The sequence below is a fragment of the Rhinolophus sinicus genome, chromosome 8 (genome assembly GCF_057876585.1).
Source record: "Rhinolophus sinicus isolate RSI-liver-muscle chromosome 8, RSI-T2T, whole genome shotgun sequence".
In the NCBI taxonomy this organism is placed as follows: domain Eukaryota; kingdom Metazoa; phylum Chordata; class Mammalia; order Chiroptera; family Rhinolophidae; genus Rhinolophus; species Rhinolophus sinicus.
The window spans coordinates 18,337,487-18,351,012 of NC_142508.1; the positions used below are offsets into that span (position 1 = coordinate 18,337,487).

The window sequence follows — 13,526 nt, forward strand, 5'->3', positions numbered from 1 at the left end:
GTTATCTGATCAGGGTTAGCTCGATAGCTATCATGTTGTCCTGCTCCCAAGGGATGTGGAATCAGGGAAAGAATGTAGTAGTAGCAGCCGTTCCACATCTGAATTCTGGCTCAATATTTTCGACATATTCGTATAAGATTTCTGTGTTTCGGTTTCTTGTATCTCAAACAGGGGCCGTGATATCAACCTCATAGGTGTATTTTGCAAAGGAAATGAGATAACATGTGTGAGGTTCTAGGTAAACTGTAGGCAGTCAATGAACGTCAGATTTACCCCCGTCCCTCTTATATAATTCATACTAAAAAAGTAGCTTCTCATTACTTTAAGTTTGGTCTGTTTATGCAATAGCAGTGTTATTGAAAAAAAATTGGGCAAATTGAATTCCACTAAATCAGATTGCATTTTAAATGCACAGGGGATTTAGCTATTTAAAGGAAATCTGTAGTGAATTCTTTTGCGATGCACATAATCACTTTCTAATTTATCTGTTTAGTCAGTTGAACTTCTCATGTATCAGATTTTCTTAATATGGGGCTTTCTTGTACAGAATAGCTTTCCTCATCTCTCACTCATGGGAAAAAGTCCCTCAGCTTACAAATAAAATTAGTTATTGTGTTCATTTGGCAAAGCTCGGCTCTAGTGTTTGAGCATAATCTCATATTCCCTTATTATTCAATAATAGAATCTCAGAACGGGAAGCTGGAAGGTACCTTAGACATCACATGGCCCATCTCGTTTCTCAGATGAGGAGATGGAAGCACACAGAGGTAAAGTGACATGGTCAGTGTCGCCAAGCAGTGGCCAGCAGACAAGGATCCAATTCCAGGCCTCCATTGCCAGGGGAAGGCTCTGTCTGACCTACCCTCACTCTGTTCCCAGCAAGATTCCAGGCCAGACACACATGTTTCCAAATAGGAGATAATAGGCGACTATGATGCATTTTCTAAAACAACCCGAAACAGCGGCAAGTAGGAGCACTTTCAAGGGAAAACTGCTGGGTTTGCAATTTTGTGAATTGGTGACAATATTCAGCTTAACCTTTTTGTTAAAGAACTGAATGGAATCCAGCACAGGGATGCTGTTTGGCCTTTTTATAGGAAAAATAAAAATGACAATTTTTGGCTAATGGTATTCTTCAGTGAGGATTTTACCATGTCATATCTTTTATTTTTTTAAATTAAAGTTTATTGGGGTGACCAAAAACAACAAAAGCACAAGACACACGAATGAGAAACAAAAACTATGTCACGTCTTACAAGCACTTGCCACGGGCATGACAGACCCTGATAGATCCTATGTTGGTGGGTTTGTTCTCATTGACATCAGGATGGCAAGGAAACTTGACGTGAAGTAGAGGTGTTTGGACAAACTGTATTTAAGATTCTCCACCCTTTGAGAGATTCAGAGATCACGCTGCTCTGGAAATGCCCCCAGGTTGTCCCCTCTTAATTAGTACATTCATTTTCTTAAAGAGCTGACCATTGAAGATGGACACAGTTCTGAAAGATTTCAGTGCAGGCGCAGTGCTGGCACCCTCACGTGCGCTGCCACCGCCAGTCTCTGCAGCGCTGGGGCCTTGCTCAGAGGACAGGACCCACCTTGGGGCCCGAGGACTTGGACTGTCGTGCCACTTACTAGCTTGGGGCCTGGGGCCTTGCTCAACCTTTCTGAGCCTCCCTTTCTTATTTATACAAGAGCTAATAATCCGTGTATGAAAATTCAATAAGATACATTGAATTTCATTACAACTCAATGTAAGGCATTTGAGACTTTGGTACAGAGAAGGTGCGTAGGAAATAAAAAGGAGCAGAATTCAGGGCCATGACCCCTGGAGGAGCTATCCTTGTCACTGGACTTTCAGGAAAGAGCTAGAACACTGTCAGGGAGCCACAGACTCAAGTTCCAGTGTGTGTGTGTGTGTGTGTGTGTGGGGGCCTGTCTGTGTGTGGTGTGTGTGGGGTGTCTGCTCTCCAGCAGACCTAGGCCAGCAAGACTGTTAGGTGCTAATGATAGATGCTGTGTCATTTACTTAGGACGGGCTGGGAGGGAGTGAAGCGGAAGGGCTTCCCCGGCTCAGGCTAATGGTTAGGCCTTCTCCAAGGTTGCAGAGCCCCTCCTGTGGGCTCAGAAACACTTCACAGCCTCTGCTCCCCTCAGAGGTCGATCTCAGGAGTGCAGCAGACCTCTCACCTCTGTGAAGAAGTCCCTCAGCACAAGTGAGGTTTGTACCAAACCCCAGAGGAAACAGGTCAGTTTGAGAGAAAAACTCTTCTAGTTCAAATCAAGCACAGAAGGGGAAGTGGAGCTACTGGGTTCTGTAGACCCCAAAAGTCATTATTTCTTTAAAACTCATCGACTCCAGCTGGAGTCGATGAGTTTAGATTAAAGCTCCCAAGAATTTCATGCCAGCAAGAGGAAGCAATGTAAGATTATACAATGAAACCGAATTTATGTAGTTTTCTACACACTTTCAAATATATTTTCCTTAGAATTTAAAAGGGAAACAACCTTCTGGCTGTCAAGTCTGTGATTTGTATGACACTGTATCAGATTTTGAAACAACCTCAATATTTCAATATTTTATAAGTAGCTCTGATTTTAATTTTAAAGTGACAGAATTCAGTGACAACCTCACCAACTGGGCAAACATGGAGAAAGTCGCTCTGCTTTAATGGAAAATGAGTTGCAGACTAGATCAGTGATGGTAGTTCCTGTTTACTGAGCTCTTACCCTGTGCCAGGTACGTGTGTACTGTGTGGCAGGTTCTGTCACCCCTTCACAGGCAAGAAAACCAAGCTTTAGGGAGATGATTGGCCACTAGTTGTATGTTGCAAAGGAAGGACCTTAAGCAAAAATTCAAGTGAGCTGTCCAAGAAAGAATAACCAAAATGAACCTCTCGTTTTTTATTTAAGGGCGTCCATCCACTAAACACAACTATTTCCTGCCTCACTGCTATTCAACCCCCAACCTTCCCTTAACTTAAAGCTCTAAACAGACCCTTGAGATGCTAAACAGACTAAAAATTATTGCAAACTTGAATACTTTGAAAAGAACCTCAATTTTATTCTAGCACTGTACAGCAAGTAGGTAAGGATGCTTTGCTATTAACAGATGGGCTGTCTTTATGTTGTCTATAATTGAAAACTGTTTGTTCTCTGTAGTGTTTTAAATACTTGGGAGGCGGGTCTGTGAAATGAAGAAAGGCTGGTCTTTGGAGAACAACAGGTCCCCTTCCTTTCCCCCATACACAGGCCTCCTTCATGTATCTGTTTATTTTGTGCTCTGTCAGAATGGTTATGCGATGGGTCAGCCTAGCCATTGGACCTGGATTGAAGTTCCGAATTGGTGGTCAGAGTTAATGAGGTTTGACTGTCTCATAACTGGTCTTTCCTGTGAAACTGTAAAACACACTCCTACTTTCCTTAATAGGTGGTCGGTGTAATTTATGATCCATTTCTTAGATGGTTTCATCCAGAAAGTCAAGTTGACTTTCTAAGTGTTTCCTTTTGCAGCATGCCTGAGGTTAGGCTGTTGTTGAATCACAGATTTTTTTTCTGAAGGAGAAGCAGCTGCCAGGAGAACTGAGTGTAAGGGAATATCACTCAAATGGTGAGAAAAGTCAGAAAAGGACTAAGTATCTTGCGCCAGGAGAGAGGAAATCTAGGACCTAGACTGTGCCAGGAAGCAAGCACTGCTTGTCATAGGCAGAATGGAACTATCTCAGCAGAGCCGGCCATTGGCTGCGTCTCTGAGTATCGTCCAGGTGAATACTCAGAAATCTAGGGCAGTGGGCTGTGACAAGTCCCCTGTTCTAATCTGAAAGTGAAAAATGTGCAGCTTCCTCTGAAGGCTCTTGGACATATGTTCAGTTGTCCTCCAGGGAGGCACCATCCTTTCCTTTGGGATGGGGAGGATGGGATGAAAATTTCGTGAACTGGAAATTGAACAAGTGAATGGAAAATAAACGCAGATGTTGGTTGGCTAGGGCAGAGGAAGATTGTCCAAATTTCAGGTTTCAAATCCATAGCATATATATATGTATATGTGTGTGTGTATATACATATATATACACATACACACATAAATATATGTTAGAAATCAGCATTCGATTAACCATCCTGCCCAAATATGTTGGTGCTGTTGATTTTCTTAATTGTATGTGCGTTTCAAATATGAGATTCCCTTATGTTAAGTCAGTTCTTGGTTTCCGTTAAGTCTTCTCAAAAGCCCTTTGAAAGACTCTCATAGAATTCTTTAAGAGCGAAGGTCCTAGAATGAACTTTTTTTCTATAGATGTGCTTGTAGACGTTTTCACTCTAGGTTATTTCCAGTCTTGATGAAATAACTGTTTTCCCCACTGAGTCAGACAAAATTAAGAAGCTCTTCAATTGATCTCCAGCTCTGATTTGCTGCTAGTGATTGTAGGATCCAGGAGTGTTTACTTCAGAACTGTAAGCCTACCCATGGCTTCCACCCCAACAAATTTAATAGGAAATGCTGACAATGGCAATAGGAATATCTTCACACACAACCCTCCCTGTGTGTTTCATTTTTAAGTCTTTGTTTTGTTATCAGACAACAATAAGACAATTTTTATGAAGTAGCTGACATGCTATGTAAAATCTTTTCACAAGCTATGAAACTTAGACATTTTGGGCTCCTTGGGTGGATTTCTTGCTTTTGTGTGTGTTTTTTTGTTGTGATTGAATAATCGCTTTTTCCCACTGGGGAATCTGAGGCACCAAAAAATGTCATTAACAGATGACTGGCTTGTTGAATACATCACAGAAAATAACCTTTCATTATTATGATTTTATGGACAAAATTTCAATGCTAAATTCAGACAGCTGTAAAAAGTAAAAACAGGTTTGAAAAGAAATAATGCCATCAATCACAGGATTTTTACCTTCATGGGAATTTGATTTATTGAAATAAACTGGTAAATAAAAATACTTTCTGGCTTGGGAGAATCAACCTCATTTCTGATACTTTTCTGTTTTCCTTGCTCCAAAAGTGTCATCAATCTCTCTGTTTGGACGCTGTGCAGCCAGGTGTTCAGAATCAGAGGGGGACAAAAAGAATTAGCTTCTTGCTGAACAGAGGAAATTAAAAAAAAAAAAAAAAAAGTTGGTGTCAACAGGGCTTAAAAATGTAGACCCATTGAACTGAACCTTTTTTTCCCTTCCTCCTGCCTCCAGGAATAATTCTGCATCAGGGCTGACTTCAAGGATGTGATTTGTTGACCTCACCCCAACATCAGAACCTCAGCTGTTATTCTAATTTCTGCACCATTCCAGGCAAGTTGACTGTATATGGAAATAAAATTGAACCTTAAGGGTCTGATGGACGTTCACTGTGACATTCAAATCAAGAAAACTAGCTGAAACCCACAGAGCCTTTTCCCCATGGGCCCTGATGGTAGCCTCCAGAAGTCGCAGCCTCAGGTGGTCCTCCTGCTTCTGTGGCAAGAATAAACTTTGGGTCTTGGATCGCAACACCACCTGTGGAGAAAATGGTACACGAGGGAAAGCGATCAGCTTCCTGCCCTTGTTTCTTCCTCCTGACCGCCAAGTTCTACTGGATCCTCACAATGATGCAAAGAACTCACAGCCAGGAGTATGCCCACTCCATACGCGTGGACGGGGACATCATTTTGGGGGGTCTTTTCCCTGTCCATGCCAAGGGAGAGAGAGGGGTGCCTTGTGGGGAGCTCAAGAAGGAAAAGGGGATCCACAGACTGGAGGCCATGCTTTATGCAATTGACCAGATTAATAAGGACCCTGATCTCCTCTCCAATATCACGCTGGGTGTCCGGATCCTTGACACGTGCTCCAGGGACACCTACGCTCTGGAGCAGTCGCTGACATTCGTGCAAGCCTTGATCGAGAAGGACGCTTCCGACGTGAAGTGTGCCAACGGAGATCCGCCCATTTTCACCAAACCTGACAAGATTTCTGGAGTCATAGGTGCTGCAGCAAGCTCTGTGTCCATCATGGTCGCTAACATTTTAAGACTTTTTAAGGTAGGTAAAGGCATCGTCTTTCAGACCATTGCGAAAGGATAATACATTGTTCTGACTCCAACTGCAGGTTTAGGAAGAAAGTGAAAATGGTCAAGATGCTCATAGAGTTACCAGGTTCCTCATCTAGAGGAAATCTGTGTCTGGGTTTCTACATGTGTTTGTTTAGTTCCATTATTTGCAATTAATTGCATTAATTGCGACGTTTCCCCCCCTGAACAAATAGAAAGGTGATCATTTCTGTGACATGTGGAGGGCTCAATATCTTGGACTAGCCTCTTTACTGAGGCTCATTTTAAATCAAAGCAAGTACGTTTAGAGTAGAATAAACTCCTCACCCATTTATCATATAAAACACCTCTATGGTATTCGAGGTATAAGATAATTTAGTTGGTGAAACTTCTTTAAAGTGGAATGCTCTGTTATGACAAAAGCTCCTGTGTGAAGACACAGTATTTATTACTAATATGTAGATGAGAGTGACACTCCGGGATATAAGATGGCCATAAAATTGTCAGATTTATTATAGCTACAATAGAGCAGAACCTCATTCAGACTGCTCTGATGCAGACTTGGAATAATTATATGTAATTCTTCTTGAGTTAAAAGTTCAAGTTTATAGGATAACTCAAGACTTTTTGATTTAGATTTCTACTCAGATGATCTATTACCTGTAAACTGCATTTACATATTGAATAAAAATGGCAAAATACAACATTAACACTTTGAAAGTATGAAGTGCCATAAAAAACAGTTATCATAACTCACCATCTTTCCTTAACTTTCTCATTTTATTTATTAATATCCATTACGTAGTCTTTCGTAATGACATACTTTTTTTTTTTTTTTTTTTTAGTTTTTATTTATTTATTTATTTTTTAAATTAGTTTCAGGTGCACAAGACAAAGCAAAACTTAGACGTTTGACATACTTTTTTTTTAATTGACAATACTTTTCACTCTGATTTCTTACTCAACTCAATGGGACATGACTTTTCCAACGTTTTCTGAATTAATGAGGCTTCGTTTTATATTATAAGAAAATGTACTTAGGCATATTAGATTTTAAAATATTAAAAGAATATGGAGAAGTTGGACAGGTGACAGATCTAGTGATAAAATCAAAGTGATAGAAAATTTGCTTCACAAAAAAGAAAAGGAATCGAATCAATGTTTTTCTGGTTCGGATGATATCTTGGGGGACCATCTAGTCTGGTTCACTTCATATGCTGGAATCCTCTCTGTAACCGACCCTCAGCCCCACCCCCACCCCCAAGTGGCTGTCCAGCTTCTGTGTGAATTCCCTTCGTTTATAAGCGACAGTGCTAAGAGGCAGTGTAATGACTATTTTCAGATTGATGACATTTTCTCGAATGAGGATGCTGCTGAGCAGAGGGGGTGTGTCTAAGGAGCACCAAACAGGCACAGACAGGCTTCAGGGAATTCCAGAGACATTGAGCAGGACGTCAGGAAGAGCCTCGTGGCAGTGAGAAGGACACAAGGTTGAAACAGGCAGCCAAGGGGGCGCTAATTCTCTGTTGCTGGAAACTTTCAAGGGAAACAGGAAAGTTGTTCATCATTTTTCTTATGCTAGCTGACCTCCTGCTTGGAGGCAAGATGCAGAACCAGGATTCTATAGGTTTTTTTCCCACATCCTGGGACCTAGGATTTCTCTTAGTAGTGTCAATTCTGAACCGCATGGCATTTTCTGGTCGGGGCGATGTCCAACTCCAACCACTTTCCCAACCCTCTCTCCTCCCTTCCCCTCTCCTCCCCTCCCCTCCTCTCCGACTTGATCTCCCTCCCTGCCTTCTCCAAAACATCTCTTTTCTGTTCTTAACTCAGCAACTGTGGCCCAACAACACCCACTTTTAGAGACGAGGAGAACCTTCACGAGGATCTTCTCCTTTCCTTCTCTTATCTCCCCCTTATACATTGATTCTGGTTCCCATCAACCCCACTGTCTCCCTCCTGTAGCCTGGTGCCCACCGACGGTAGGCAAGGATTTGAGGAGTGGGATGGAAGTGACAAATGCTTACTTGAGGTTCTCATAGCTTGTTTACATTAATTTTGCCACAGAATTGGCTTATCTGTGAAATGGGAATATTAACATTCTGTTAGGTTGTTGGATGGATTTAATGAGAAAATGCAGGTGAAGGGTTCCACCAAGACCTGGCCATGTCCTTTGCCCCCTTAACCTGCCCATAGGAACCTGGGAGCCTTTTTAGGCAACGTGAAGAGTGGGGTTTGTTTTTATACATTCTGGACCTGGCTTCTTTTTGCCCCATTCTTCCCTCACTGACCGGCCAATTCTCTCCTTACTCTCTTGGGTGATTCTGGATGGACCTTATCTAACCAGGTGGGAGAATTACCACTGACTCTTTGGACAGAGTCCAATGCTCCAGGCTAACTCCTGGGACAGTGGCCGGCACAGAAAGGGGCTGCTCTTGCCACCCTGAACCAAAACACAAGGGATGGGTGACTTTTAGCTCGGAGGGGGTGCTGGTTATGGTGGATGTCCTGACTAAGATCAGCCCCGTCATGGAGTGAGCATTTACTATATGGAAGCAAATGGACTTATTGACCAACATACCGGCACTTGAAAAAATTGTGTCTTTCAAAAGTAAGTGAAGGGATATGGGTGCTCAGCCATCTTCCAGCTGAACCTGGAACCACATGCACGTGAATCTGTGATAATTACAGCTTATTGTTGTGCTACTTTAATTTACTTTGATGATTTCTACGACACCTCCAGCCAGCACTTCACAAGGATATTAATTGTGATATTATTATGGTCACTCTCGGAATAGAAAATGTTTCATTTTATGTAAGAATGTATCCTATTTAAACACCTATGTCAGGACTGACGTGAAATAGTAGAATAGTTATCAAAGGAATAATTAGCACATTAATGCACTAGGGATTCGCTTATAGTTCTGTTTTGAAAAATAATACTGAGAGTAAGACAAATTCTATGACTTGAGTAAAGGTGAAACTTCAGGACAGTTTTATGGAGCTTGGGTCCCCCCAGGACAGTGTAAGACCCACAGGATCTAAAAAGGTGCATGGATATAAATATATTGCCACTTACTCCTGAATTCATGGAGTTAATGAAGGTAGAGCATCTTGGTTTGAAAACATACAAAATATTAACCTTGACCATTGGGGTGTAGGTAAGGTCTTGATTAATGAATTTATTTACTGTCCTGCTCAACAATAAACATTAGTTGGGGATTTTAGAATGTGGCTGGGACCTGTTTAAAACTGTATTGCAAATGGGCTGAAATCAGAAGTAATTTTCACATTTCTCATTTCTCTTTTCTTTGGACAATCCTGGTAAAGCCATGTAGTATCTGCCTGGGCTAAGGACACAAAGTCTTCCAGGACTCCCCATCTTCCTCGTCCTTCAATCTTGCCCCTCCCGTGCCCCTCACCTGTCCTTATATGCTTCTGTGTTCTCCTAATTGGATCCTGGTTTCAGGGAAGGCGCTGTGTTATCAGTCATCTGCCTATACTATGCCTGTGTTTAAGTCAGAGCAGGCTTGCATTTTCTGCAGGGTCACTAACTGTGGAATGCAGTGACTCGTCTTTGTAAAGGGGATGCAGGCATCAGTGTGTGGGGGGGTTCATGTAGCTACCCAGAGACTGCACCTCCCTGGGGGCAGCCTCCTCCTTCCGGGAGTACAGCTGGCCCTGCTCATCTCTAGAGGGGAGGGGTGTTGTCCTACCTTTGTTTCTCTTCTTATCAAAGCTCAGAGGCAAATGAAAAAATTCAGCCCCTGTAACTTCAGAGGAGACTTGTACAGGAGGCTGGAGCCTGACACCACCTGACACCACCGGCCCTGAAGTCTGGGCCCCTGGGACACTGAATGCTCTCCTCATGTCTCGGATGGGTTGAGTGCCTGCCTCCCAACTCCCTCCCTGGGAATCATTTTTACTGACTGAACTGCCTCAAATTTCTTAGGTGTGTTGGGAGTGAAAACAAGTTGGAGAGTTACAGAACAAGACTTTAATGATCTGAAGTTTTTAGAAGCGCTATTATGTCTTAACACAGACAGACAGACAGACAGACAGACAGACAGACAGACAGACAGACATACACACACACACACACACACACACTTCATATGTGGGTTAACATGGGTTAGAATGGTCACCTAAGTGATAGTTTAATCCTTATCGCAAGTTAATGGTTTTAGGTAATAGTAGTATCAAACAGGATAATGTGACATGCCAGTCCAGAAAAGCAAACCCAGAACTGGTCCATCCTATATAAAGGTGACCATGCCAGCTCGGTGGCTTCTGTATTGCAGAGATTGAAGGAAAGAGGGGTCCAGCTCTCACCGAGACATTGTGTAGTTTGAAAATAATTAAAGAAGAATAAGAGGGCCTTTTGGAAATATTGACTGGGAAGCCCATAATTTCCATGTTTTATAAAGCAGTTTCAACGAATATGTATATGTTTTATAAAGAGCTCTGATTTTCCCTCCTTTTCTAGAACATTTCCACCCCTCGCCTTTAAATTAGAGCAAATCAAAACACTAACCTATGTCTTACTTTGAGCAAAGATGGAACATTCTGAGTTAAAAATAGCACAGTGATGCTGGTAATACACAGTAGTGTCCCATAGATGCACTGGGGTTATAAAAGGCCAGTGTCAGATATAATTTCTCTCTCATGTGTGTCCAGTTAACTTTACCTAGAGAGTTAACTTTCTACTCTTGACGGATAGGGGTTACTGTGTTTCCCTGAAAGTGAGACCTAACTGGAAAATAAGCCCTGGCATGATTTTTCAGGATAACATCCCCTGAACATAAGCCCTAATGCATCTTTTGGAGCAAAACTTAATATAAGATCTGGTCTTATTTTCGGGGAAACACGGTAGATAGTCTGTAGTGAATACTTCCCAAAGCAATCAAATGAGACATTTAAAGAGAAATCCACCTGTGGGTGGGCTAGGTAATTTCTTCCCATGTGGAAGAGTCCTGGTGATAAATGGCTACACTTGACCTTCGTGTTAAGTAAATGAAGTCCTGTGAGGCGTCCTGTTACCCTAGAAGTCTTTCCCACCCACCTATGTTTATGAAGATATATTTTCTTCCAAGAGACTGTACTAAGTGTAGCAACCACTTCCATAAGGCCAAGAGTTTTGTGAGTTATGTATTGCATACAGTGGGCTTTATTAACTGTAAACTCTGAAAAGCTAAATCTGCCATTTCCGGGCTCATCTAATTAGATGGACCCATAAATAAGCCCAGTCAATAAACTTAGCAGGAGGTAATATTTGATGTTAAATCTTATTTGATGGTAAATAGATGATAGAAAATGGAAAGATAGACTCCTTCACTCCATCCTTTGCTACTGTAGCAAGCTCTAATTTATTTGTAACGAGCCCACTCACCTCATATGAGAGATGCTGGGTATTCTTTCTTAGAATTGCCGTAAGTGGGAGTATTAGGGGAAATGGGCACTGCCCATGGTTATCAGCACTTAAACTCACAGCCATTTTATATATATATATATAAATGTTTGATTTGGGAATGTGACTCCCCTTCCTAAAACTCTAATGGCTAACATTTCCTCCAGGATGAAGGCCATCCACCTGTACTTTGGGAAATCTTTTCTCACTTCTCTTGACAGAGTAAGTAAGTTTGTTAATGTTTCAAAACTCCACGAGAGCAGAATGATATCCCTAATATCCATGAGGGCTTGTGTATCTTGTTTGTTGTTTTATTTCCAGCACTTAGCATGGACCTGTCTGGAAACCCAATAAATGTTTGCTAAATGAATGAATGAATGAATGAATGAATGAATCGTGTCGCTCAATCCCCTCCATACTCCTTCCCTTACCCCAACCCAAATATTGGAAATAATAGGTATTGGGTAGATAGGATAGAAATTGGTGTATTTTGCTTTTATACTCTTTGAGAAAAGGGAACGGAAGGAGGGAGAAGAGGAGAAAGAAGGAGATATGGTGTATTGCTGGAGTTCCTGTTTTCATGTTGTTTCCAGATTTCTTTTTTTAAACCAATTCACAGTTTCTCTAAACAGGTTTTTAAATTTAAAAATTAAATAAGTAAAAGACATGAGCACATTTTCATTTTGGAAGGTTTAAGCAATGAATAAATAAATAGTGTAAAGTGGAAAGAAACCACATCCAAACACACATATCTATTAACAAAATTATGCACACACAATTTAATAATAGCTATGTGTCTTACGACTTTCATTTCCATGTAATAATATATCTGGGAGAAATTTCCACATTGGTTACGACAAGTCTACCCCAGTGATTCTCAATCCTGGCTGCAGATTAGAATCACCTGGATGGCTTTTAAAAAAAATATGGACGCCCAAACCCTGCCCAAGACCAATGGAACTGGGTGAGAGCCCTGGCATTGGTATGTTTTTAAATGATCACCAGGTGATTTTGATATTTGTCCAGGAGTGAGAACTACAAAACCTTTTTTAAGCAGTTGCTTGGTTTTTAATATATGAATAGACCTTAATTTATTTAATAAATCCCTTACTGATGGCTTACTTCCCTTTCAGTTCTTAAGATCATTTATCATTTGCAAAAAGTGGAAGTGGTGCCAGAGGCTTATTCGAACACTATTAGCTCTAGAGTGAATTTTGGTTTCGTACAGCCCCTTTTTTGACCAGCAAAGGGACTCAATTAATGAATCACCACAAACACCTTACTACATGGTTGACTCACACTACACACCTCACAGGCCATGGCTCTTCATGACATGTAGTAACTTAGAATCAGGGCAGTGATCGTATGCTCAGACCGCTAAAGGAGCATTGTGGCTCTCGTTGGGCGGAGCAGATTTTTAACTTGGTTAATTTAAGTTGAATCTTTCTTACTTTTTCCCCACTAGTCTTTAAAGGTCTCAAATCCTACAGTGAATACTGGAGACATCCCGATAGCTTACCTTGTGATTAATGCCTATCTTTTGGGTGTTTTTAAATAATGAGGTTGTTTTAAAAGTAGTGAGGAGTCTTTCCAAGAGAACGGCTTGTGACTGGATGCTATAGATATTTTATTTAAGAAGTTGTCTGAAAACCTTTATAGAACAAATCAGGAGATAGGTAGATAAAGAAGTAAATTCGCATAAGAAAAATCCTGGGGGCGGCCGGTTAGCTCAGTTGGTTAGAGCGCGGTGCTCTTAACAACAAGGTGGCCGGTTCGATCCCCACATGGGCCACTGTGAGCTACGTCCTCCACAACTAGATTGAAACAATTACTTAACTTGTAGCTGATGTGTCCTGGACAAAAATACACACTTAAAATAAAAAAAATAAAAATAAAAAAATGAAGAAAAGTCCTGTGCTCTTCTTTCTACTTATTCACCCTAAAGATTGCAGTGGTTTTATGAGGTCTGACAATCAAGTTCGTGAACTTGTTACAATGATGTTGCTAACCTTTTTTGATATCAGAGGGCTTATTCATTATGAATTTGCACCAATAGGACAAACAGTTAATGAAGTTTCCTATTTGGAA

At 41.2% G+C, this 13,526-nt stretch overlaps 1 protein-coding gene across 4 annotated transcripts in view; it reads left to right on the forward strand.

Annotated features, from left to right (window-relative positions):
- GRM8 (glutamate metabotropic receptor 8) overlaps nt 1–13,526 on the forward strand; it is a 681,950-nt gene that overhangs the window by 4,911 nt on the left and 663,513 nt on the right. For all 4 annotated transcript variants that reach the window (XM_074315645.2, XM_019749052.3, XM_019749054.3 and 1 more), the window contains exon 2: nt 5,200–6,023. In XM_074315645.2, the coding sequence (XP_074171746.1) occupies nt 5,514–6,023 (510 nt within the window). In that variant the 5' untranslated portion in view covers nt 5,200–5,513. The remainder of the gene's footprint in view (nt 1–5,199; nt 6,024–13,526) is intronic.